Here is a 26,181-nt window from a genome sequence, read left to right on the forward strand (position 1 = left end):
CTTGTAACTTGAATGGATTCTCTTTAATTTTTTTTAGGTTTTAAAAATTTTTATTTTTTTAAAGTTAACATGCATAAAAGGAAACTGAATAACACAAGAAGCAAAGAACAAAGTCATCCATAATCACAAGCAGTTTACCAGCAGACTTCTAGGTCTTTAAATTTTTTTAATGTTTATTTATTTTTGATAGTGAGAGACAGAGTGTGATCAGGAGGAGGGCAGAGAAAGACAGAGACACAGAATCCAAAGCAGGCTTCAGGCTCTGAGCTGTCAGTACAGGGCCCGACATGGGGCTCGAACTCATGAGCCGTGAGATCATGACCTGAGCAGAAATCAAGAGTCGGATGCTTAACCGAATGAGCCACCCAGGCAACCCAGTCACTTCTTATTAATATCTTCTCCTTCCATGAGTTTCTCAGACACCATATTTCCATCCTCAGCTCCTAGAGATCCTTTGGCTTTGGAGGTCATGGGCCAAGTCCCTTTAAAAAGAAAGTCACTTGTCTAGTACCCACTATCTACAGTGAATCAGTTGGCTATTCAGAATATCTATGTGGCCATACCTCCTGCCAGCAATAGGACTATTCAGATTACTCACTGTTACCAAATTCATATACAGTTCAAATCCACATAGGACACAATGCACTTTCCACTAGGATCTCCTTATTCTATCCCACTTGTGCTATTTCTTTGACTCTTGGGCTCCTGTAGCACGCTGAGAGAACTACAGGTGAGCTGGGGTCTCCCGGCCACCTGGGGTATGGTATGACCAGACCCTCCTCCCATTCATCCGGAGTCCTTTCAAGTGATGAGTCAGATACTCAGACACTCAGTGTTCTGACTCTCCCTACAACACTTCCCATGAAGGGTTCATTTTTAACTGCCTCCTGTTCTCTCTGACCCACTGAGATGCTCCCCCTATCCTTGTGGCCAGAACAGACAGCCTGGGAGTGGGGAACCAAACTGTCACATGAGGCTGCTGGACTCCCCATGATGCCAGGGCCAGATAAATCCCTAGACTACTGGCAAAGGTTCAGCCCAGGGAAACAGACATGGGAAACCACTTCTCACTTTCAGAATATACTTGAAGAGGTTCAAGTTTTCCATCAGCTGAAACTCATTCCACCTATGGAAGGAGATGGGTGGGTAGAGAGAGATACCAGATCAGTGTCTGTAACTGTTCTCTCCCCATCTATGATCCAGGCCAAGGATGTTCTGTAAAAGGCTCCCTCCTTCATGTGCCTTGGCCACATGAAATTTCTCCACGTGCTGACCTGGATCTCACCGGAACTCTAATGCATACCCTTCATCTGGGGATTGATTATTGCTCTCTAGTTAGTCCCATGGGTTAATTATTTAAACCATCCCTTGCTTTCCAAGGCTGCCTTACCTGGGACTTGCCTGTGGCTGGGGTGGGGGTGGGGCTGTCCCAACTTCTCTCAAATCCATCCGTGGCTCTTACAACCTCAGCATGAATCAGAGCCCTGGGCCCCTCACTCATCTGGAAGGAAAGGGTGGTTAGCAGGGTGTGTTGAGTTAGAGGTGCCTATGGGAAACGTCTGGTTCTTGTGCTTGTAAGAAAGGTCTAAGTTGGAGATGAAGATTTGGGAGTCATTAATGCATTAGAGATGGCAGTAGAGGCCACAAGGATGAGTTGCTCTGGTGGAGTGAATTGCATGAGAAGAGAATGAAGGATGAAGCCCTGGAGGACCAACAAGAAAAGGTCAGGCAGAGGTGCCTGCAAAGAAGACTGAGCAACTGGAGAGGCTGCAGCAAAACTAGGAGAGAGAGGTGCTCACCAAAAATACGGAGAAATCTCCGAAAAGGAGGGAGGAGGGGCGCCTGGGTGGCCCAGTCAGTTAAGCCTCGGACTTTGGCTTAGGTCACGATCGGTTCATGGGTTCGAGCCCCACATCTGGCTCTGTGCTGACAGAGCCCACTTCAGATCCTCTGTCCCCTCCTCTGCCTGCTCCTCCCCCGCTCATGCTCTCTCTCTCTCCCTCTCTCAAAAATAAATAAACATGAACAAAAACTTTTTTTAAAAAAAGGGGGTGCCTGGGTGGCTCAGTTGGTTAAGCATCTGACTCTTGATTTCAGCTCAGGTCATGATCTCACAGTTTGTGAGTTCAAAGCCCTAGTCAGGCTCCACACTGACAGTGCACAGAGCCTGTCTGCTTGGGATTCTCTCTCTCTTCCTCTCTCTCTGATCCTCCCCTGCTCATATTCTGTCTCTCTCTCAAAATAAGTAAATAATTTTTTAAAAAAATTTTTTAAAAGGAGGGGAGGGCACCTGGGTGGCTCAGTTGGTTAAGCCTCTGACTCTTGATTTTGGCTCAGGTCATGATCTTACTGTTCGTGAGTTCGAGCCCCACATAGATTCTGTCTCCCTCTTTCTCTGTCCCTCCCCTGCTTGCTCTCTATCTCTCTCAAAATAAATAAAAATAAACTGTAAAAAAAAAAAATAATGAGGGAGGAGTCAACAGTGTCAAATGTTGAGAAGTCTAGTAAAATGAGGTCTGAATTAGATTCAACAACTGGGAATCCACACGGGACCTTCAGAGCAGCTCATTTAGCAGCCTGGTGGGGACAGAAGCAGGGGGAATCATACGCTGTGCTTGGCTGCACAGAGCACTCTGGGTACCAAAGAAGCATCTCTGCCTATGTTGCCTGGCAACGCTCACCACCTCTGTTTGCATTTATGTTTCTCTTAGCTATTACACTCAAATACACTGCTGGATCAGTGTGACAGTACGGGATCTATTTTAGTACCATAAAAGCTACTGTAAAAGTTTTTCTGGGTTCATATATAGTACTATTTCACAGTTTACCTTTAGGTTCTGAGTTTGCAAGCTGGTAAACACTTTAATTGGTTTAACATAATATAAATCAGGCTTCCCATGGCAATGCTAGCCCTACGTCCCCAATTCCACTGACAACAACTGGCTGGAGGGAGTAGCAGCCTCAGCCTTGAGCTCTCCATCTGGCCATTCGCCTCCACCTCCTACCATCCTTCCGATTTTTCTTATACTTGGCTAGCTTAGCTCATTTGTTCACTCATTTGTTGGGCCCCTTCTCTCTCCTCAAAGGTTTAACTGTCAAACAAAACATATATTGCATACATTTGTACCACGCTTTCACACTTATTTACAAAACACCTTCCATCATTTACCTCTCACAACCCCCTTCTTCAAGGAATGATTCGGCTCGAAAAGCAGTGGCGAGGCGCGTGCGTCCCCTGCCGTCACTCCGGCGCTCTGCAGCCTCGCGGGCGTGCTACCGCTCCCCACCGGGTCAAGAGCTTCAGAGGAGGCCGCCAGGCGAGTGTCCGCGCAAAGCTTCCTGGGAAATGCCTGGCCTACAAATCCCGGTACCCCCCGCGCAGCAGGCCCGAAGCAGAGGGTGCTTTCTGTGGACTCTGAATCTTGTTTGTCACTGCCACTGGATACTGCACGAGACCGATTCAGTATTCCCAAGAGGCTTTGGGGCAACATGATATCTCTTACGCCCGGTGCGCACGAACGGACTTTGCTTCCGCAGCTTCTTGGTCTTGCTGGTTGTGGCGAATCTGCCGTTGCGTCACGATGGCTAGGCGCGCAGGCCCTCAACGGGAAGCTTGCGGAATCTGCTGCGGGAAGAACGCCCGGGTTTCTTGAGCATCTACAGTCATGGCGGCGACTGCCCCCAGTGCGGGGGGCTCCGCGCCTGAGGCGGCGGGTTCCGACGAAGCCCCGCTACAGTACAGCCTTCTTCTGCAATACCTGGTGGGCGACAAGCGTCAGCCCCGGCTTCTGGAGCCTGGTAGTTTGGGTGGGATCCCGAGCCCCACCAAGAGTGAGGAACAGAAGATGATCGAGAAGGCAATGGAAAGCTGCGCCTTCAAGGCAGCTCTGGCCTGCGTGGGAGGTGAGGCAAGATTGGGGGGCGGGGGGAGCATTGGGAGGCCGAGGGCTTGGACAGCAGAGGGGTCCTCTGCCAAGAAGACCACGCGCCTGGGAGGCGAGGAGCCTGTGGACCTCGACCTTGACTACACCCCTGCCTCGATCTATGAACTCGAGTAAACCCACTCTAAGCCCTGAGGTTAGTTTTCGCCTCTGGAAATTGGATCAGAGAATCGGTACTGTTCGGGCCGGGGCCTGGAGGTTGGTTATAAAATGGTTGGCTTCGTTCATTCATTCGTTGATTCGCTTTTAAATAAGGATTCTTTCAACAAATTGTCATAAGCAACTATCACATGCTTGGTAGTGGAGGGACAGGGGGAGACAAGACAAGAGCCTGGTTCTCATGAAGCTAACATTTTAATATATAGAGAAACAAGAATGTTGAGAACGAACCTGGCAAGAGAGTGCTGCAGACAAACGGGAACAGCAAATGCAAAGGGTCTGGTAGGAACCAGTCTGAAGTCTGAAAAACGGAAAGGCCATTGACGCCAATGTGATTAGATGGCGGTGAACAAGGGGGAAAGACGTCTGGCGTTGGCCCTTTTCTTTTTTCCTTTTTTTTTTTTTTTCTTTTTTAAACCTTTTGAGGATTTGAGAATGTATGGGGTGCCTCTTGTAAAAAGGTTGGCCACATCTGCAGAGGAGTTGAAATCTCATTGAGAATGAAAGACAATCCAGAAACAAATATGGCGAGAGTTGCAGATGTGAAGTATAGTTGAAAGCAAAGAGAGGGGTTTTGTTTTGTTCTGATTTTGGTTTGGGGAAGGCTACAAGAGGAGGTGAGATTGCAGCTGTTATTTTAAGGGATTGAGAGAATGGGAGTAGACTAAGAGGAAGAGAAATGTCCTTTCAAGTTGCAAGTGGGGTTGAGTATTTGGGCGTTTTGCCTATAGGCATTAGGGCGGTAATTGATGAACTTGATGACCCAGCACTGAATGTAGTGAAGGAAAGTCTGGTGCTTCGGGAGACCATATAGGGAATTGGCTAAAGTGAAGCTCTGTGAGGCCTGGCCTCAGTCTTTGTTCATCATTGTGCCTGACTCTAATACATCACTTGCATATTTGTTGAAATGATGAATAAGTCTTTGTAGTGCTCCAGGGTGGAAGTGATAAAGGCCCTAGACTAGGATGGTAATTGTGAACGTAGGGTTGTAGAGGAAAGCAAAGAGGCAGTCAAAAATGCCCTTGAGGGGGAGCCTGGGTGGCTCAGTAGGTTAAGCAGCTGGCTCTTGGTTTGAGCTTGGGTCATGATCTCACGGTTTGTGGGATCGAGCCCCAGATGGGGCTCTGCGCTCACAGCACAGGGCCAGCTTGGGATTCTCTCTCTCCCACTCTGTCTGCCCCTCCCCTGCTCTTGCACACTTACGTGCACTCTCTCTCTCAAATAAATAAACTTTAAAAAAAAAAAAAGAAAAGAAATACCCTTGCGGTTTGAAGTGAGAGTGACTGGAAAGAAGGAGCCATAAGTAAGAAAGTCTGGACGGGAGATGCCCATGATTTCATTAAACATTGACCTTGATGTGATGAGAGGACATGTATATGGAAATGCCCAGCAGGCTCAGGAAGGCTCAGGGAGATGAGGACAGCACTGTAGGATTTGCCACTTGGTAACTTTGTGACCTTAGGGAAGTTACTCCCTGAGCCTCAGTTGCTTCAGCTACAGAATGGAGAGGATAATAGTATGTACCTCATGGGACTATTGTGGAGAATAAATGAAGCTGTGACTATAAAGTGTCAGAGTACTTGGCACATGGTACTCAGTGACAGTTATGAATGTCACCATTGTCACGGGACTGGTATGCAAAGTTAACAGCTGAATGTCTGAGTATAGACAGAATGAAAGGTTAAAGATTGAATCTTGAGGAATTTTAGACAATGAAAGGAGGAAGAAATACAAAGGGAGACCAAGAAGAAGCTGTCAGCAAGGTAGTTCTTAGCTTGTGTGATGTGGAAACCAGGTAAGTGGAGAGCTTGAGTGGCAAGGTGGAGTGAGGGGGCAGCAGGGAGCGTCCTCTTTGCTGGTGGCCATCCAAAATGTGCTATTCGAGTAGGACCTCATTACAGTAACCCAGAAAACATGCCAAAGAAATCTTCATCTCTGTTTGTTTTTAGGATTTGTATTGGGAGGTGCATTTGGGGTATTCACTGCCGGCATTGATACCAATGTGGGCTTTGACCCTAAGGATCCTTACCGTACGCCGACAGCGAAAGAAGTTCTTAAAGACATGGGGCAGAGAGGGATGTCCTACGCCAAAAATTTTGCCATTGTGGGCGCCATGTTTTCTTGCACCGAGTGCTTGGTAGAATCTGTAAGTGTCTCTGCCTTCTGAGAAAGCCTTGCCTGTGCCATGTTATGACTTCAAAGAGAAATGCTCTGAATGTTAATTAGAAAGCAGATCAGAAATGTCTGGTACTCGCTAAATTGAATTTCCATTAGTCCATAATATAAACTTCTCGTGCATTTATGATTTGGGCTTGCGTTATTTTTTACTTCTTTCTGTAAACTAGAAGTTAATGATTTTATTTTTTTAAGTTTTTAAAATTCTAGTTAGTTAACATACAACGTAATTTTAGTTTCAGGTGTACAGTGTAGTGATTCAACAATTCCATACAACATGGGGCTCAAACTCACAACCCTGAGGTCAATATTCACACTGACTGAGCCAGCCAGGCACCCTAACAGTTCTATTTTTAACTTTCTGAGGAAACTCCATACCCTTTTCCAGAGTGTCTGCACCAGTTTGCATTCCCACCAACAGTGCAAGGGGGTTCCCCTTTCTCCATGTCCTCAGTAGTACCTGTGGTTTCTTGTGTTGTAGATTTTAGCCATTCTGACAGGTGAGAGGTGATACCTCGTTTAGTTTTGATTTGCATTTCCCTGATGATGCATGATGTTGAGCATCTTTTCATGTCTCTGTTAGAAGTTGGTTAGGGGGGCCTGGGTGGCTCAGTTGGTTAAGTTTCCGACTTGGCTTCCACTGAGGTCATGATCTCACAGTTCATGGGATCGAGCTCTGCATTGGGCTCTGTGCTGGTAGTGCGGGGCCTGCTTGGGATTCTCTGTCTCCCTCTCTGCCCCTCCCCCACTTGCACTGTCTCTCTTTCCAAATAAATTAATAAAAAAAAAAGTTGGTTAATGATTTTATTTAAAAAAAAATTTTTTTTTTAATTTATTTTTGAGACAAAGAGAAAGCACAAGCTGGGGAGGAGCAGAGAAAGAGGGAGGCAGGAACTGAAACAGGCTCCATGCTGATAGCACAGAGCCCGATGTGGGGTTCAAACCCACGAGCTGTGAGATCATGACCCAAGCAAAAATCAGAAGCTTAGCCGACTGAGCCACCCAGGTTCCCCTAATGATTTTATTTTTTAAATTAAAAAAAATTTTTTTATAATGTTTTTATTTATTTTTGACAGAGAGAATGAGAGAGCATGAGCCAGGGAGGAGCAGAGAGACAAGGAGACAGAATCTGAAGCAGGCTTCAGCCTCCAGGCTCAGATGTCAGCACAGAGTCTGATGCAGGGCTCAAACTCATGAACTGTGAGGTCATGACCTGAGCCGAAGTCAACACTTAACTGACTGAGCCACTCAGGCACCCCTAAGTTGTTTTTTTAATTAATTTATTTTTGAGAGAGAGAGAGTGTGAGAGAGGGAGGCATAGAGAAAGAGAATCCCAAGATTGAGATGCTGGGCTCAGTCTCACGAACTGTGAGATGATGACCTGACCCCAAATCAAGAGTCCAATGCTTAACCAATTGAGCCACCCAGGCACCCCAGGGGTTGGTTAAAGATTTTAACCATGGGACTTATTGGAGAACCAAAGAGATTTTGATTACTTGTCAAATTGTATGCTTGGTTTCTGCACTCTGATACCACCTTCAGGAAGCATCCAAGAACACATTCAAATTAGGAACTATACTTTCGAAAGCAAAGAAGATTAGGTTTCCTTTGGGGAGGGACTAATTTAGCCAGCTAGAAACGCTGTGTTTTTTCCCCCTTAATCATCTTGTCTGGCTTGTTTCTTTGGCTCTAAACTGCACTTCTCCACCCACAGTACCGGGGAAAATCAGATTGGAAGAACAGTGTCATTAGTGGCTGCATCACTGGAGGAGCCATTGGTTTCAGAGGTTAGTAAACAACTCTCACATGGTTTTCTTTGTGGCTTCGGACAACATGCTGTAGTTAACATTTCCAAATGTATGAGTGTTTCAGGGACAGCCCAAGGCATATGTGGACACTTGATATTCTTCCCTCTGAGAAGTAAATCACATTTACTTTTGTATTAACTTCATTTTGGAAACTTCTAGTGTCTAGATCAGGATTTTTCATCTTTGGCACTATTGACATTTTGGACATGTAAATCTTTGCTGGAGGGAGAGTAGGGCTGTCCTTTGCATTGTAGGATGTTTAGCAGTAACCCTGGTCTCTACCCACTAGATGCTAGTAGCATCCCTTAGTTGATCACTGAAAGTGTCTCTGGACATTGCCAGATTTTCCCCAGGGGACAAAATCACCCATGGCTGAGAATCACAGAAGGATCTAGATTTTAGAACTGGGCTCACATTGAAAAGATGGGAAGAACTTCCTCCCAGTAATTCCTGGAATGTGTTGCTCTGCAGGATAAGTACGGAAGCATGGCTAGGTCTCACTCAGCTCCCGAGAGCCCACTTATTCCAAACGGCAGGCCGTGCTGAACTCGCAGCTCTGTGCATTTCAAGTAGCTAAGACATTTTTGTTAATACTGTACAACTGTCAGTTTTAATATTGTATGTAAGTTATACAGTCATGTCTTTTCATGTTGAAGATTCTTAGACTCCTACCCATGGAAAGCCAAGTGTCAGGTTGTCAGCCGTAAACAACAAAGAAACCAGTCCCCTGCACTTCTCCCTGTTGGCGTGCCCGTCAAGAGTGTGATATGGGGTGTCAGTGTCTGGACTCTGCACAGTGTCCATTGCTGGGCCACTCTCCCCTCTGCCGTGCCCTGATTTACCCAAATAGCCTGTTTTCTCATTCTCTGAGAGGCAGGATGATTTGCTGTCCTTAAAAGCTGCTTTTGCTTCTCTGACAGCCATTTGTGATTTATAGAGTAGCTTTTCCTCTGGTCTTCCCATCACTCCGCTTTGTCAGGGACTCTGAGAAGCCTGGCTCCCTCTGGGACTGCTTTGATCACCTTCCCAAGAATTTATTTCATAAACAAATCAGGGTAACAGGCTGTGTGCTTTCACTTGCTTCCAAGGGCTGGTTCTCTTAACCAGTTTCCTGCCTGTGAGGGGCTATTTCACGAAGCTGCAAATAGTAATTCTTTGGAGTGAGAAAAGCCAAATGCACACTTATATAAAGCACACTAGAGTAGACTGTATACACAGCTCGTTGAAGTCTTGTGGATCTGATGGGTTTGTTGAATGACTTCGAATGCTTCCACAGGTTTCTGCATTCATGGGGCAGGCAGACTCCTGAATGCGGCTTGTGTTCGTCACTACACGTAACGCCATTTCTGTTTGCTTTACAGCGGGCTTAAAGGCCGGGGTCATTGGTTGTGGAGGTTTTGCTGCTTTCTCTGCTGCGATTGATTATTACCTACGGTGAGAGTTATTGCCTCCAGGGAAGGACAGTGCCAGCCCAAGATTAGAGCTGTTCCGTGGAGGGCAGTTTCTGTACCACTCCGAGGCACTTGCTTCCGAGACCGAAGACCTTTGTTTTCCCTCGTGTAGTTGGTGTGGTGAGGGAGCCACCTGGCTGCTTTCTGCCCCCAGCCTCTGAGTGGCCATACTGTCTGCTCCTGGGTTCTAGCCACGCCTAGTGGGGGATGTGCCACGGCAGCCTCTCTCTCTCGGGCAGATCAGGAGTCAGTGTGTTGACTTGTAAGAATTAAGCTCCCCAAAGCTCAGTCCTGACCACAGCTGGCCCTCTGGTTGTTTGGTGCTGGGAACAGAGGCGACTGGACGTACACCAGGAAGTTCGGAGCTCCAGGCAGTCATCCATCTCACACGAGGGCAGGGCACAGCGAATTTACACCTTCTCTCCCATTTTGTCATTATGTTTAGTGTTGTCTTTGTTTAAAAAAATTATATTACAGTTTAAAAGGTTGGTTAGTTTTGGGGCGGCGGAGGGGGGATAATGACAGAGTGAGTCTTTGGTTCTGCCCCTGGAGCCGGAGCTGTCTTGTCCCCTCCTCTTCCACTTCCCATTATAAATAATAAAGGCCGTTCAAACCATAAAATAAATGAATAAATAAAAGGTGGTTTATTTTTATTTTCAAATCTCACAATTCCCAAAAATGGTGCCAGGTAGCCCAGAGGTTGAGAAAGCGCCTGAGCGTCTGGGTACATTTGATTCTCAGGGTTTGCAGAGGAGTGTTTTCTGAGTTTGTTACTTCAGCCAGGGCCTGCCCTCCAGGAAGCCCAGCCTAGCCGTGGCCCGGGATGCATCAGAATTCCACGCGTAAGCCCTGGCCTCTTCTAAAAACCCCATGGGCCGCCTGGTGGGAAGGCCAGCAGTCCGAGCCACGTTGGTTTTAGGCTCTGACCGCTGGACCAGGCCCAGCTCAAGGACACAACGTGCGCAGGGTCCCGCTGTGGTCCTGCTAAGTCACAGCAGCTGCTGGTGAAGATCGGCTGTTCACCACTACACTCATTCTCTGGTATCAGGGTTTTTTGGGTTTGTGTATATGTATTTTAACATCTTAGTGTTTTTTATTTGATCTAGTGGCCTTTTTCTGACAACAGAAGCTCATCCTAATTGTGTGCCCTGGGGCAAAAGAAAATAGGCGTTTGGTTGGGATCTGCCCTGAGACCTTCTTTACTCCGGTGCTTCAGTGATGACATGAAGGTGATGAGCTCAGGCTCTGCCACTTGGGGGCAGGCAGGTAGGCTTTGTGGGGCTGTATAATTCCAGCCGCCTTCAGCCAGCAGTAACGCCTCCTGTTTTCAACTGCACGCTAACTTCTTCATCTTTTGTTTTTTCTTTGCTTTCTTTCCCCCCTTCTGCTGTCTTCTAGCTCACCCACCCTTAACCAGAATTCACTCAGCTGATGTGTCCAGATGCCCCAAGTGTGAGTGTGTACATGAGTGATAATGTCCAACTCAGTTGGCAACACCTTCCTCTGGCTATGCATGCTGTTTCCTTTGCAATGAGTGTGAGCCAACGCATTCCTGTCCTTATGTGGTGAATTCTATATAATATCCCATCCAGTCTCACAGGTGTGAGACTTCATTGCCCCTAGGCCAGCTGGAGTATCCTCAGAGGTCTGGGAACAAAAGAGTGTTTCCCTATACAGTCCCTAAATATGTCACCTATAAGCACTTTGAGAGCAAGAACAGACACTCCTACCTGGCAGCTGTGATACCTGGCATCTTCTACCAGCCGGTCCAGAAAGTAGGGTCAGATACGCCAAATGAGGACAAGAAATGCTGCTTTCATGACCGCCTTGGACAGATGAGCCCTAGGCTGTCAGTAGCCATCACTTCAATAAGCCAAGCATTGTCCACATTGACTATTCAATCAAGAAAGGAGATGAATAGTTTCCTGTTTTAGATGGCTAAGGAGTCAGTATGAGCTCATAAACCAAACACCAATTTTCAGAGACATCTGTTCCTGATCTCCAGAATAAACATAGTGTCCAATGGCTTAGGCTGGTAGGAACCTATATTAACCCCACTGGCTCTCCTAAAGGGAAGCGGGGCCCCCTAGAGGATCCAGCCTCTCCAACAATCAGACTAGGCCAAAAGGCTGCCCCAAAGACGCCCACTTCCAAGGAAAATGTAGAGAAGAGTTTACATAAAATAAGAAAACTCCCCTGGGATGGACAACTTTCTGCCATCTATTGGAGGTACACTGATGTTCAGGTTGTTGGGGCCTTTGTCCTTCATGAAAGGAATTGGTTAGTGACTGACCTGAGACCTCTGTGAAGCACACAGAGGGGGCTGGGCTCACCTCCCCCCAAGGTGCCACAGTCCCTGTAGGCTGAAGGGAAGCTCAAGGGAAGTTGACTAGGTGCACAGATTCCTGGGAGCTCCCATCTGGATGCAGCTGGAGGAGTTAAAATGTTTAGATTGGTGGTCTTCCCTGGACTACTGAGTATACAAATGTCCACACCACAGGGCTGGGTTGTGTGCAAATGTTGGGGCTTTGCATTTTTTTTATTAACATTTTCCTCTCATGTGGTTTACATCAATTTATAATAATCTACATAGGTTGAAACAGAACATAGACCAAAAAAAATATATCCTTACCAACTTAATTAAAGTGAAATATTAACGAAGGTTCCCATCCTACCTGTATCAGCAAAAACTGGCCGCCCACAGCCATTGCCAGCAGGGATGGGCATACTGGGATTCCTGCAGCCTGTCAGCTGGGCTCCTGTTGGCACAGCCTGCCCGGCTGGGCACAGTGGCTGGGGATTCTGGGCTGCACGGTCCCTGACTCTCAGGAGAACCCATGGGCTACTTCCTTGATGCAACTTAGTCCATGTCTGGTACCTGCCCCTCCCCACCCTGGGGGTGGAATTTAGAAATATTCTGAGCCTTTTGCATTCCTCTGCCCCTGCAGCCTTCCTCCGGTTCTCAAGTTGCTTAAGCAAGTTTGGGGGGTGTGGTGGCTACCTGATGCTGAGAAGCAAATGTCTCTGTTTTCAGGGAAGTGGGAGGCACCCATTTGTTGGCTGTAACTAGCTCTAACTGGTCCTCCAGTTCATTACCATTAATTAATGGCTTTTGGAAGCAGAAGCCTTCCATGCCATACACCAACTCCTGAGTGCAGAGACTCCTGGGATGGTCACAAGCTGGGATCTTTAGACTCAAATGGTGTTCTTTCTCCATCTCCTGTCCCAGGGAGCAGGGCTCCTCGCTGAACCGCTAACAGGCAGCTATGTATTTCCCTCCTGTTAGGCATTTCTTTCCTCTGATGTGCACAGAATGTGTACCGTTCTGCCCAAGATTGGGCAACAGGTGTAAACAAGATCAGAAAGGGCCCTCCCTGCCTCTCACTGAGCAAACCCTTCTTTAAAACTCCGCCCTGAGCACAATCTAAGGGAACCGTTCTCTACTTCTCTGCCACATGGAGCCAGAGAGCCGTGTACTACAGCTCAAGCCTAGGAGTGTTCTCCGAAGCCACCTGCCACATGCCGGCAGCTACTGCTCAGGTGGGAGGAGATACCTCTCAGTCCCTTCAGTGTGGAGAAAGGGGTCTCCGAGCTGGGAACAGAACCTGCTGATCCTCTGCTCTGGGGAAGAGTGTCAACAATGAAAGTCCCCAGCAAATCCCAGTCCCAAAAGAGGCAGCTGCCCATGACTCCTCATTCCTCCCCACTTCTGGAGTTGCCTAGAGTTCACCCAAAAGGCTGCATTTAGAAGCTGTGGGTGGGGAGGGAGGCAGCACCAGGATGACTGGCTACTGCTGGACCTGGACCCTGCCTGTGTTTCCTAGGCCCTGGGGGACACACGGCCTCGGGGGCTGCCCTGTGGCAGTGCTTGGCTGTGGAGGATGTGTAAAATCTAAGGCAAAGGTACCGCAAGGTACGAGAGGCGCCAGGAAGGACTGCCTCCTGGATGGAGCCTGCGTGTTTCTAGATAACTGCTTCAGCCATATTAGTTGCCCCCCTAGAGACCTGGCTCCACTACAAAAGCCACTATAATTCCTTGTTGCTGAGAGCCACTTCCCCCCAACTCGGGGCACCTGGTGCTACACGGCACCCCTCCAAATGTTCAACCTGTCTTGTTTCCTCAGTGGCCCGCCTCCCGCCTCCCCTGATTCCTGACCCTCCGGCTCTCTTAATATTGGGTCACTTCTGAGTCTCTACGCTCAAAGGAAATAGACCACCAGGGGAAAAGGAACTGAAAAGCAGAAGAAACAGTGAAAGATGCCTAAGTGAAAGTAGGCAGGAGACAGAACAGATAAACCCCAGAAATGGAGATTGTCAGGTGGAAAATTCCAGAAATCTGCTCTCCAGCTCTGTGCTAAGCTGAGGATTAGTGTGAGTCTGTCCCCTTGTCCAACATTTGCACAGGCAGCAAGGCAAAGCAGGTGTGCTTCCACAGGTAGAGGACAAGGAAAAGGCTGGGGGCCGGGGGCAGCAAGCGGCAGCCTTTGACAAGCCACCACCGCCACCGCCACCCGGGGTCTCCTCAACTTTCAAAGTGATGGAGCAAAAACCAAGGCTGCACATGCATGTGGGCAGGCTGGGAGGAAGTAGAGGGTGGAGGAAACCCAAGGAGAGGCTGCCAGGAGACTGCAATCTGGGAGCAGGGCCAAGAGAGGATAAGCTGGCAGTGGTTACAGAGCGCAAAATAAAAGCCCTTGGACTGGACTCAGGAGGAAAGAAAGTGTTGGAGGAAATGAAAGAACAAAGCAGGCTGTCTGTATGCCCATACTGGGTCGGTCACTACCATTTCTGCATGACAAATAGACATAAAACAATTCCTGAACAGCACGGGGCATTAGACACAACTAGAGGTACAGAGGGCGGGGCCCGGGGCATGGTGGTGAGGCTGGGGGCTGGGTCAGCTGGCTTTGTACAAGGTGGCACGAAAGATGCACATATTCCAGTTCTTGGAAATCTGTGTCCCTTGGAGTCTGGAGTGCTGGGTTTGGGAGTTTTCTATTGTAGTCTTTCAAGTCTGTGTTGGGTCCCCCGGCTGGAGGGGCGGCTGGGGCCGCCCCCACAGCTGATCCCACCTTGGGCTACACATCGGTAGAGAAGTACAGTGTGTTCCGCTTCAGTTCTGCGAAGGAAATGGGGGGGTGCTGCAGGTAGTAGAGGAGGACCTGGACCTGTGGGGGGACAGGGAAGACTCAGGCTGGGTCCCCGTCCTCCCAGCCTTCTGATCTGTTGAGAAGAAACGGTCCCTGTGCTGGGGTCACCTCTGTGCCGCTCCCCTCCCTGCCCTCAGGCCGCTTGGCCTCCCTGGAAGCCCAGCTGTGCCTGCCTATTGGCAGCAGCAGAGGGCACTGCAGGACAGAGGGTCAGGGAGCCTGGGGCCACTTCCCCAACCTCAGTCAGAAGCTTCCAACCTGCTCCAGAGGTTGCCTTTGGCTGGGCAGCCCTGTCTCCAGACTGGACTCTGCCCTGAATCTTGTAGGGATTCCAGGGAAGCTTCCGACCCTAGAAGCAATCCTAGAGCTTCCACACATGAGGATAAGACCCCTGGATGTTTCCTGTGCCCCTGAGCCTGTCTGGGCCCCTGGTCTAGGCTCAGCCTTTTTTTTTGTCATGCTGGTCCCCAGCCCTGCCTCCCTGGTGACATTCCGCAGACCACCTACCCCGCTGCTAAGGAGGGAAGGGGTGTGGGACTCTGAGCTGTTCTCCCCGCCCCCCAGGGGAAGCTTGTCGCCCGCCTCTACCATTCCAGTTCCGGGCGGTGCTGGCGGTACCTGTGCCATGACGTCATGGGACCAGATGTCTGCAGCCGACGTGAGGTGTGCTTTGCTCTCCACTTCTGAGGGTCTCAGTAACGTGGGGCCAAACACAGTAGCCAGGTTGTGAAGGGACATTTTGTTGATGGGTTCCTTCTCAGCAACCCTGAAAGGGTTGGGGCAGGGGAGAAAAAAGAAGTCATTTCTCAGCAGCTGCTCAGAGCTCCAGACCGTTGGCCCGAGCTAGAACTGGAGGGATTCCCAGAAGGTGGGTACTAGCCTCCCTCTCCTCAGGGTGGGGACCTCTTGGGATGGAGGGACTAAGCCAATGGACCAAGTCTCCAGCTATGTCCCTTCACATTCCTGTATTAGATTCTAGCTTGTGGGCCACTCCTTGATGGTAAACTGCCAGAGCCAGAGGGCCTACCCCAACTCCCTTGATGATATTACAGATTCAAGAACTTTATAGTAACTCATACTCCTCACGGTCCTTTGGGCAGGAACTATCATCATCTCCAGCATACAGATGAAGAAACCAAAGGGCAGAGGGGTTAAGTGACTTGCCTGAGGTCACACAGCTAGCAAGTGGTAGAGCTGGGATGTGACCCCGCGCAGTCTGCCTCCAGAGCCAGTGCTCCTCGCCACTCTGTGCTCTACCCGTGATCGGTGAAGCTGGAGTGCATGGCCCAGAGGAAGAGCCACAGTGTGTGGGGCAGTGGCAGGGGCCAGAGGTAGGGAGCCAGTGCTCCGGCAGCACTCACTAGACCTGAGGTTCTTTGGCTGTGCTGTGGCAAGAACCACCCTAATCCCAGACGGAGCCCAGGGGCTCTCCTCCCATGCCTTTCCAGAAGGGTCTTCCTTATGGGACCCCGGAGTTGCCTCCCTTTGGATTCGTTCTCTGCCTCTCTTGCATAAGAGGCCTCATGCTCTGTGGAAACTTCCCCTGAGTGGCAGCAGGGGCTGCCACCCGTGGTACTGGCAGACCCAGTACCACCCAACTCATCAAAGAGGCGCTGGGCCTCCCTCCCTGAGCAGTGCCTCCTCCCAGCTCCCAACTATACCATCATTCCCAGCCTCTGGGCAAGAGCCACAATGCACATGCTGACTGCTTTGGAAACGGGCAAACACTGCCATGCCAGGAGGCAGCTGTGCGGCTGGCCCAGCCCCCTCAACACACACACACACACACACACACACACACACACACACACACACACACACACCAGCCAGGGGCCCAGATGTGGGAACAGACTGTGCCCAGTTCCCAGGGTGGAAAACCTAATGAATTTTCCCTTCCCACTCCTCCTCTGTGTGTCCTCCCCACAGTGCTCGCCAAACTATGGGAACTGGTTGGGGCTTCGGTCCTGGCCAAACCAGAGGGAAAATGTCTCATAATGGGAAAAACAAGACAGCAGCCCCAGGCGTTTCCAGGTCTCTGCTGGCCCTCCAGAGCTGGCCTGGCTGAGCTGCAGCCCGGAACCTGGGCCTGAGGGCTAGAGCTGAGTTCAGGGAGGAGCCGGCCCTCGGCATGGCCCCAACTCAGGAGCTCCCTGGTCCTGGGTGACAAACAGATTTAAGGGACACCAGGACACTTTTTGTCCCCACTTACACCTGGACCAGTGCTGGGCTCAAAGGTGAATGGCGGGGACACCGTGAGGGCTGGTTTCAGTTCGGAACTTTGCAAGCATCAACTTCAGCAGCTCCCGGTTAGAGCCGACTACAGAAAGGGCGGGGGAGATGGTGGGGGTGGGGTGGGGGCGGAACTTAGTTTAGGATTGGGGACGTGCATTCTAAGGACAGAGTTGTTGCTAACCCCAAGCAAATCCCTGTGGACTGGGGCTCGGTTTCCCTGTTAGGTGAGGTGTGGGTCAAGACCAGTGCATTTCAAACTTTTTTGACTGTGACCCACAACAAACACACTTTACATCCGAACCCAGAACACGTGACCGCGTGTAACTGAACAGAACCACAACATGCACGCTTACTGCCCACAGCGTGCCCTATGCTGTCTGTTCCATTCCACTTAAAAAATGTTATGGTGACTGAATGACCACTAACTGCAAAATCCATCTACAGTCCCTGGCTCTGACCTTGCCTTTCTAAGCAGTCTATGGCCTATACCTGAGGTCACTATTAGGACCCAAGTATTTCTCAAAACAGAAGAATTTGAGGGCAAGAGTTTGAAAAGCAAACCCTCACCCTGTTAGGGATGGCCCAGCAGAGGCCAGCGCCCATGAGGAAGAGCTGAGAAAGGGGGTCTCCCCCAGTAGATGTGTCCTCCTCAGCAGGGGCCTGCCCTGGGCTCCCTGCTCCCTCCCCCAATTGGGCCCCTGCTCATTACCTTTTCAAGTGTTCCAGCAAGAAGAGGAAGGTGATGAGGTTGGGGTCGGGCAGGGTGCGGAGCAGGTGCATCATGCAGTTTTCCTTGGCAGCAGGGTCTGACAGGGCTGGGGGGAAAGCAGGGCGAGGCTGGAGCTCAGCTCCCAGGCGGGCAGGCCCGAGCCAGCGCCCCCGTGGTCAGGAGGCTATGGGACCCTGAGGGAGAGCCTGGGATGCTGTGCTCCCCTGAGGGGAGCAGACCCTGTAGGAAAGGAAGGGCCTGGTATCTTCCCAAGGGTGGGCTATTAACAGCTAGTTCCTACAGAAGCCCCCACCCATGACCTGTAACTCAGTCAGGAGGTAGGCTGGTGGGGAGCAGGCACCCTTCCTCCCCTTACCACATGGGCCTCTACGGCTCTTGCCATTCCCCATGCCTGATCTAGAAGGCTAAGTTTAAAGAATGATGATACTGGCACGAATGTTTCCTCTCTTTCAACTGCCTCTGATGCTAGAGCACAGCAGTGAACAGCCTTCCCTTCCGTGGGGCTCTTCACTTCCTGCCATGGCTGAAGCCCTGATCTGCTACTGAAGGATGCAGGAGGGAGGAGGCAGGAGGGTGGAGGGAAGAGTGAGGAGGTAGGAGGGAGGAGGGAAGTGGTAGGAGAGAGGAGGGAGGAATCAGGAGGCAGGAGGGAAGAGTGAGGGAGAAGGCAGGAGGGATGCTCCCAGGCCTGGATTCGCCTGGGTGGGTGGAGGCTGGAGCCCTGCTGGCCGAGGCCCTCAGCCTCCACCCACCCATGGCATCAGTGAGAGCGAGGGAGTGCTCCTCTGGAAGGCTGGGTTCCAGCCATCTCAAGTGCACTCCAGCCAGGCTTGTCCTTGGCTCTGGGATGCTGGCCCTGACCACCCACCTCAGGGCACATTTCCCCGGATGCCTGGCTTTCCAGCAAGGAGGTCAGTATTCAAGGAGGAAGCACAGAGGGCAGCCCACAGGGGCAAGAGGGGAGAGGGACAAGTGAGTGAGGGTCCACCTCTGGATCAGGCCCCAGCAGGTCACACCTCACCCTTTGGGCCACTCGGTCACGTAGCCCCAGAGCACTGGGCAGACCAACAAGCAAGGGAAGCCACGGATCTCTTGGTCCTCACTTTGCGGTCAGGGAAGTCTGGCTCAGCCCAGCCCTCAGGTCCCCCAGAACCTCACCGATGCCCTCCATGAAGGCTGGGTAAAGTCGGTCTGTGAGGAGGGGCTCGGGCAGCTCCCGGAAGTAGAGCTTGAGGGTGCCGGCGATGGCATTGATGTCCATGTCGCTCAGCATCAGTAGGATGTCCTTGTTATCTGCAGAGGAAGTGCGCAGTCAGGTCTGTGGTGGCCTGAGCCTCTCTCTTCCACATAGTCCTCAGCTGGGCGGGTGGGCCTGTTCTGTCCCACACAACACAGTCAGGGGAGCCCCCCACCCACTCTGTGTCTGCTCTGGTCTCCCCAGGAAGGGCAGGAATGTAGGTAGTGCCCACAGGTGGTCTGTGACTCAGTCCCGGGGTGGGGGTAGGAGGGGAGCACAGTTCACCATCCAGAGTTTTGGAGCCACATTCACACCACACGTCAGACACCCTCTTTGGAATCTCCCCACTGCTAAGCCTCTCTCTGGAAGGCACTGCACATTTTTTACACCTAAAATCATGTTCTGACGAAGCCTCAGCTTCCAGGTTGCACAGAGGAGCCATGCCAGCACATCCCCAGCCCCTCACCCCAGGCTTCCTGAACACAGGCCCCACCTCAGCTCTCATGGAATCAGCACTGCCCGGCCAGTTCAGGTTTCCTGACTACTGCAGTGTGAACCAACAAGATGAAGGAAAGAAGAATCAGAAAGGTCAGGACCCACCACTGAGGAGTTTACGGGGCTAGGGGAGCAATGCCCCTCCAAAAGGGTGCTCGGGGCTCTGGAGACAGCAAAGGCGGGCCCGGGCCAGCCAGTTCAGGCTTAAAGCCCTTTAGATTCCTTACAGCCCACCAGGCACCAGGGAGCTGGCAAGAAAGCCAGGAACACTGGAGTAAGAAAGATCTGAGTTTCAGTCAGGCTCAAAACCTACAAGCTGGGCGATCCCGAGCAAGCGACTTGGCCTCTCTGAGCCTCAGTTCCTCACCTATGGCAATGGATAACAGATTGGAGGGGAGGAGGATCACAAGAAAATACAGGTGGAGTCCTTGCTTTAGAGACTCAGAGATGACCCACCACGTGCCACATTGGACTGTGATTCACAGACCAAGGCTCCTCTGCCATCAGCTACTTGGGGCCTCTCTGTGGAGAAGGCTTCCAGTTCTTCTAGGCTCCCCTAGCAGGTGGCTGAGCCTCTCAGAGTGCCCTCTGCCCACCACTGCCCAGGTGGGGCCTACCAGACTCACTGGCATCAAAGACGGTCTTCAGCGCCTGGATGTCAGTGGCCACCCCTGATATCCGGTAGATGCCGACCTCCTCGATGCCCCTCTTCTCCACCTCCTCCACACACTGCCGCACGATGTAGGGCACCTTGGAGCGCTCCCGCCTGGTGGGGAGGGGAGGGGAGGGGAGGGGGTGGTAGAGGGCCTACCCGTGATGGCTATGGGTAGCCCCAACTCTGCACACCTTGGCCTTGGAGGGCACTAGCCTCTGGCGTCAGGGGATGGGGCCCAAGAAAGGGCTAAGAGGCTGTGCCACCCACACCCCACCCAGCCAGCCCGAGGCCTGCCTGCTGAGGGACAGCAAGGGACAAAGGCAGGAGGAAGGCTTGGGAGAGAAGCCCAAAGACTCTGAGAAAAGAATGTTCCTTAGAGCACAGATCTCAGGTTCAAATGCTTACGGGGGACCAACAGGGAGTCCACTGAGGACTCAGGTCCTCAGGTCCTGGGAAGGGGAGACAGGAGGTGGCGGGCAGAAGGGCGCATCCCCCTTCCAGAGGGGCAGCCACCCCTTGGAGTCCAGCTCACTGCTGCCAAGCCTCAGTGGTCACAGCCTCTCGTTCATTACAAGAAGCTGACAGCCTGGGAGTCTCACAGACAATCTCCCAGTGCTCAAATGCTGGCTTGTTGATCTCTAAAGCACTGGGGAAGACGGAGATAGACCTCTGCGGGCCACTTTTGGCCTCCAAACTGGCCATCCACTGAGCTGGAGGGTGACTGACTAGGGGCTGACAGGAGCTGGCAGGGGCCCCGGGCACTCATGCCAGCACTCAATACGCCGGAGGCGGCACCTACTTAGTCACCACGCTGATCTTCACGCCGAAGACTCCAGTCTGCTTTTTGGACGGGGTCCTCTTTAGGCTCATATCTCGGCTGGTGAACTTCATGGAGAATTCCACTTTGATCTGGTTGGGGGTACGGCAGGCACAAGTCCCCCGGGGCATGAGTGCCTCCAGATTGCAGGGGTCCCCTCCCCGTGGGGCCACATCCACCACCCAGGGCTCCCCGAAACACCTGCAGGGTGCGAGTGGGCAGGGTGCCGGCAGTGTAGGGGGGAATGGGCCGGGCTGAGGGGACAGGGGTAAGACGGCACCCTGGGGACAGCAGCCAGAGGCCCACCCATTGTGCAGACATTTCCTGTGTCTCTGGGCTCACCCCGTTCATCTCAATCACATCCGTGTGCCAGTTCTTGGTTTCTACAGTTTGTGGATCCAACTGCAGAGAAAGGAAGAAAGAGAACATGAGTGAGAGGGATGCAGATGGCAGCTCGGGGGCGAGCCAGAGCTCTCTGCTGGCCAGCAGCTGCTCATACGCGGGCTACATGGTCAGGAAGGCAGAACTGGGGCCCGAGGCTTCTCTTGAAATCAACCCTTCAGGGAGGCTCCAGCCCCCGGCCTTGTCTGTCCTGGCTAGTAAAGGACTCCCCTACTCCGTGAAGGAGCCAGGACATACTGGTAGGCACTGTGGCCCATCACATCTCATTCGTTAGTCACTACCACCCTCTGAGATGGGTATTAACACCCCACTTCACAGATCAGAAACCGAGGCTTACAAAAAATAGGCAGCTTATTCAACTACCAGGACTGGGGTGGACAGGAGGGTCTGTAGCCTGTGCACATGGAGGTGCTGAGTGGGAGGTGGGAGAGGTTAGGGGGTGCGTCTCAGGAGTCAGGCTGCCTGGGTCTGAATCCTGGCTCTGCTGCTTCCAGGTGTGTGACCTTGGGAAGTTTCAACCTTGGCTAAGCCATCAGTTCCCTGCAGCAGCCAGTAGCAGAACCTGTCTTGCCAGATTGTTGGGAAGACTGAGTGAGATAACAGTGGGTGGGCAGCTGGCCCCCAAGGAAGAAAACACTCCTGTAGGGGAACCCCCCAGATTGGGCTGGAGCCCCAGGAAGTGGGGGTAACCGGGGAGTCTCAGGGGCACCTAGGTGGCTCAGTCGGTTAAGCGTCCAACTCTTGGTTCTGGCTCGGGTCATGATCTCACAGTTTTGTGAGTTTGAGCCCCGAGTCGGGCTTTGTGTTGGCAAAGCCTGCTTGGGATTCTCTGTCTCCCTCTGTCTCTGCCCCTCCCCCACTCCCCCTGTCTCAGTGTCTCTCTTGGAATAAATGTTAAACTTAAAAAAAAAAAAATTAAAACAGGGGCGCCCGAGTGGCTGAGTCGGTTAAGCGTCTGACTTTGGCTCAGGTCATATTCTTGTGGTTCCTGAGTTCGAGCCCCACGTCAGGAGTCAGGCTCTGTGCTGACAGCTCTCAGCCTCTCTCTCTGCCCCTCCCCAACCCATGCTCTGTCTCTCTGTCTCTCTCTCAAAAATAAACATAAAAAAATTAAAAACAAACAAAAAAGCAGGGGAGGCTCAGAGATATTCCTCACAGGGGATCGGACAGGACTCCGTTTCTCTCAGTGGCCTGCAAACTGTTTTTCCTTGTGCACCCACACAATCATCTTGAAAAAACTATGCACTCCCTGGCCCATTTTCAACTCAACATCTGAGTATTTCCAAAGCAAGTTTCAATAGTTGCAAAGGATAGAACTTGCAGGGTAATGTAAATATTTACATCTTAAAACACAAACTGCTACATGATTCTCTTCAATGTATTCAGTGGAATCCAGTTACCACAGTGATTTGATGCACCGTCATCTATTTAAAAAATACAAGCTCTTCTTTCCCTCGTACAAACCCTGTGTCATTTCTTTTTCTCCCTGGATTTGTTGTTATTCTACTTCTCCTAAAGAATTTTCTCCTAGTTTGTACTTTTCTGTCTTAAAGGCTTTCATTCTTCACTCTATTACATGTTGCTTCAACAAAAATATCTGTACAAATGGCAAGGAAATACTTCCTGGGGCCACAAGGCTCCAAATATTCAAAACATGTCCTAGATTAGTTATTACGATGATTAGCAGCACACAATAAAAAAACTAACCAACACATTACGAATAGTTATTAATAAATATTCAGTAGCAAAGTACTATTTTGACGGGACTGCATCTCTTCATGAGACAGGTAGAACATTTTTCTGTGTGTGTGTGTGTGTGTGTGTGTGTGAATGTTATGTTTTGCTAGGGTGGAACTGGGTACAGCCTCAAATACTGCTTCTGTGTGTGCATGTGTGTGTGTAAGTGTCTTGTTTTTTTTGTAAGCTCTACACCCAACATGGGGCTTCAATTCATGACCCTGAGATCAAGAGTCGCACGCTCTTCCGACTGAGCCAGCCAGGCGCCCCTGCGTTTGTTTTTAAAGATGTAAAGGATGGAACATCTTGTTCATATAAATAACTAGATGGGGCTGAAAATAGTTTTATTACAGCAACATTATATGATTCTTTATGCTATTTCCTCCTCATTTGCCTTAAATTGCATATATACCTATCATCAAAAATTTTGTTTTTGTTTTTATTTTTATTTTTGAGAGAGAAGGTGCAAGTGAGGGAGCGAGGCTGCGTGGGGGAGGGGCAGGAAGAGAATTCTAGGCAGGCTCCACGCTGTCAGTGCAGATCCCGACGCAGGGGCTCGATCTCAGGAACATCAGATGTTGACCTGAGCTGAAATCAAGAGTCGGATGCTTAACCGACTGAGCCACCCTGGCGCCCCCCAAAATTTATTTTAAATGACATCTCAGCTGACAATTTCCATCAGTTTTGTGGAAAGCAAAGAAGTGGAAAGCACCTGACTTGAAACTGGGCCTTTAGTGTCTTTTACTTTCTCAACACCCACACCTACATTTCAAGAGGCCCCGTGCTGTTGGCCACCCAGGGGGCCTTGGTGCCCTGGGCTATGCTCTGCAGTGAGTCCTGGGCTCCCCAGCAGAGGAAGGGAGGCGAAGGTGAAAGGCTTTTCTCAGGCAGATTGCTTTGTGGTAATAGCACCTGTGGGAGTTGAGAGTCTGCAGACTGATGCTCTGAAAACTCTCCCTTCCCACACACCCCCTGGAAAAGCTCTCTGCACCCTCAGGAGTGTGTGTGCAGCAGTGTGAACACCACTGTTCTAGCAGGCCCACACCACAGAGGAAAACGATCAGGTCAGCCCGGAGTGGGCTGGGCCCTGGAGCTTCCTATAGCTCCAAGTAACTCCTTCCAGCACCTTCTATCATCCACACCAGCTGCGGGCAGGTGGCAGTGGCGGGGGGGGGGGGGGGGGTGGTGGTCTGCATGTGGGCCAGCTTTGGTCCAGGCCAAGCCTCTAGCAATTGGTTCCCTGCCCAGAGGAGAGACGGAATTGAGAAGGGGACAGAGGAAGAGCAGGACCGAGCAACCCCCATGCTCCCCAACTCTGCCCTAGCACCTCCTCAAACACACAAGGGAAGCCTGGCTGCTGTCCAGGCTCATTACTTCAGAAGATTTGGAGCCAAGCATCCTACTGGGTCCCAAAGGAAGCCCCAGAACCTCCCTCTCCCTAAACCTTTTTTATCTCAAACCCTCACCAGGCCTGTAGCACAGGCTGACCCTTATCGTTCCCTCCTGCCATCCAGAATGCTGGCTCTTGGACATAGGGCCTGGGTCTGTCCCCAGCCCTATCCTCTAGCAGCGGCCACCTGGAGTAGAGAGCTTAACGGTGCTTTGTCAACTGCGGCTACCACCCTTGGGTCACACAATCTGGACGGACTAGGCCCTTTTAACTCTGGTTTTTCCAGCCATCGGAATATGCCTCAGGCCGATTCCATGGTCCCGGCACCTAATGCCCCTCCTGTGCTCTAACCACCCATGATGTGGCACCTCCTGGCAGCTGCCATGGACTAGGGAGCCAGTGGTCCCTCCCTGGGTCCTGGAGTGGCATCTGGACACAGCCAAGTGGGGATGAACAGGGATTGAGAGTCAGGCCTATCGGGGTCCAAATGACTGCTCTTCTTCCACTCACCTGTGTGAATCTGGGCAAGTCACTTAAACCTCCTTGAACCTCAACTTCCTCACGGGGCATCCATAGCACCTCAGAGGACTGTTACGGAAAATACTAACAGAACTAATGCATTCTGAGCATTTTCTAGGAGTCTGGCATGATGGATGACAAACCCTTCATATACAGCATCTCAGTTAATCATCATAAGCAGCCTGTGGGGTTTGAGCTTTTTTTAGCTGCCCCCATTTTACAGATGAGGACACTGAGGCTTAAAGGGAGCAAGGAACTTGCCCAGCGCCGCACACCTAGGAACTGAGAGCTGAGGCACAAAATCAAGTCTCCCTGACTTACCTACTCTGCTAACCCTGCAAAATAAGGCGTAAAGCACCTAGCTGGTGTCTGTGCCTCGCGGCAACAAGACATGTGCTGTTTCCATGATTTGCTTAGAAAGGAGACATTAGGCCTCCTGGTGCCTGGTCTGACACCACAGGCAGGCCTGGGTGCTGGAGGGCTGCCTCCAGTACAATTCAGCCATTCTCTCCCTCCCCATCGTTTCAGTTCTAGCTGCTAAGCAGCAACCTTACATTTTCCTGGGAGCATGTGAGACACAGGAAAGGCAACTCCTGATGTTAAGGCCAAGTTCTAGCCCTGCTTCTTCCAGAAAGCCTTCCTTGGATACCCCCAGGCCTTCAGTTCCCTTCTGCATTCCTGCTGGCACTGAGACCCTGTCCCTCTGCAGCCTGCTGGCACCACTTGCTGTCATTTCACACACTCCAGCCTGTCTGAGGCCAAGTCTGAGGAAGGTGGCACTTCTGTGTCTTCCTGTGAGTCCCCACCGCTGCCATATTCTGGATCCCCTTTGCAGGTGTGGCCCTGGTATGCTCGAGGGAGGCCCGCCTAGCCCCTTGGTGTCTTGACAATGAAGTTCTGTCTCCCAGCAGGCCAGCAGCCTCCAGAAACCAAGTCTATTTTCAGGACATCACTTAAATACAGAGAAGGGAGGGTGAGGAGTGGAGACGAACGTGGCACATTTTCCAGAGAAATGATGCTGCCTGAACTACTGTGGCTATTTATAACCCCTGGGAAATGTGGACTCTGCTATTTCCTGATTAGATTAGTGCCGGGGGCGGAAGAGCCAGCCCCCAGGATGTGAGCGGACAGGAACACCTGACCACTTACCCGCCAGTCCCAGCAGATAGATGCCCCCCCCAATGGCCCTGGGGAGCGGGTACCTGGGGGCTGCCCGATCACCTGAGGGGGGTGGAGACAGATGGGGCTGTGAAGAGCCAGGCTGGGGGAGACCCCCAGAGGAC

The 26,181-nt window shown here is 51.2% G+C and overlaps 2 protein-coding genes across 11 annotated transcripts in view; one reads left to right on the plus strand and one right to left on the minus strand.

Annotated features, from left to right (window-relative positions):
- The first annotated feature begins 3,388 nt into the window (after positions 1–3,388).
- TIMM22 (translocase of inner mitochondrial membrane 22) lies at positions 3,389–10,159 on the plus strand. Its single transcript, XM_043585541.1, has 4 exons — positions 3,389–3,903; positions 6,050–6,246; positions 7,990–8,062; positions 9,445–10,159. Exons 1-4 carry the CDS (start codon positions 3,666–3,668, stop codon positions 9,519–9,521), a joined length of 585 nt encoding a protein of 194 aa, XP_043441476.1. The 5' UTR covers positions 3,389–3,665; the 3' UTR covers positions 9,522–10,159.
- Positions 10,160–12,041: 1,882 nt separating this feature from the next.
- Positions 12,042–26,181, minus strand: part of ABR (ABR activator of RhoGEF and GTPase) — a 183,583-nt gene continuing 169,443 nt past the window's right edge. For 7 of the 10 annotated variants that reach the window (XM_043585532.1, XM_043585535.1, XM_043585533.1 and 4 more), the window contains 7 exons: positions 21,193–21,252; positions 20,833–20,942; positions 20,005–20,144; positions 18,805–18,939; positions 17,626–17,731; positions 15,303–15,450; positions 12,042–14,702 (listed from right to left, as the gene is read on the minus strand). In XM_043585532.1, the coding sequence (XP_043441467.1) occupies positions 14,613–14,702; positions 15,303–15,450; positions 17,626–17,731; positions 18,805–18,939; positions 20,005–20,144; positions 20,833–20,942; positions 21,193–21,252 (789 nt within the window). In that variant the 3' untranslated portion in view covers positions 12,042–14,612. Of the gene's footprint in view, positions 14,703–15,302; positions 15,451–17,625; positions 17,732–18,804; positions 18,940–20,004; positions 20,145–20,832; positions 20,943–21,156; positions 21,253–26,181 lie in introns of all 10 variants that reach the window. The other 3 variants (XM_043585534.1, XM_043585530.1, XM_043585531.1) reach the window with 1 other exon arrangement.

This window comes from Prionailurus bengalensis, chromosome E1, assembly GCF_016509475.1.
Source record: "Prionailurus bengalensis isolate Pbe53 chromosome E1, Fcat_Pben_1.1_paternal_pri, whole genome shotgun sequence".
Classification (NCBI taxonomy): Eukaryota; Metazoa; Chordata; class Mammalia; order Carnivora; family Felidae; genus Prionailurus; species Prionailurus bengalensis.

Bases quoted from the DNA above. Each gene is read 5' to 3' on its own strand.
- TIMM22 (XM_043585541.1), top strand. From the start codon at position 3,666: ATGGCGGCGACTGCCCCCAGTGCGGGGGGCTCCGCGCCTGAGGCGGCG. The intron at 3,904-6,049 runs GTGAGGCAAGAT...GTTTGTTTTTAG, and splicing joins AGCTCTGGCCTGCGTGGGAG to GATTTGTATTGGGAGGTGCA. The intron at 6,247-7,989 runs GTAAGTGTCTCT...CTCCACCCACAG, and splicing joins CCGAGTGCTTGGTAGAATCT to TACCGGGGAAAATCAGATTG.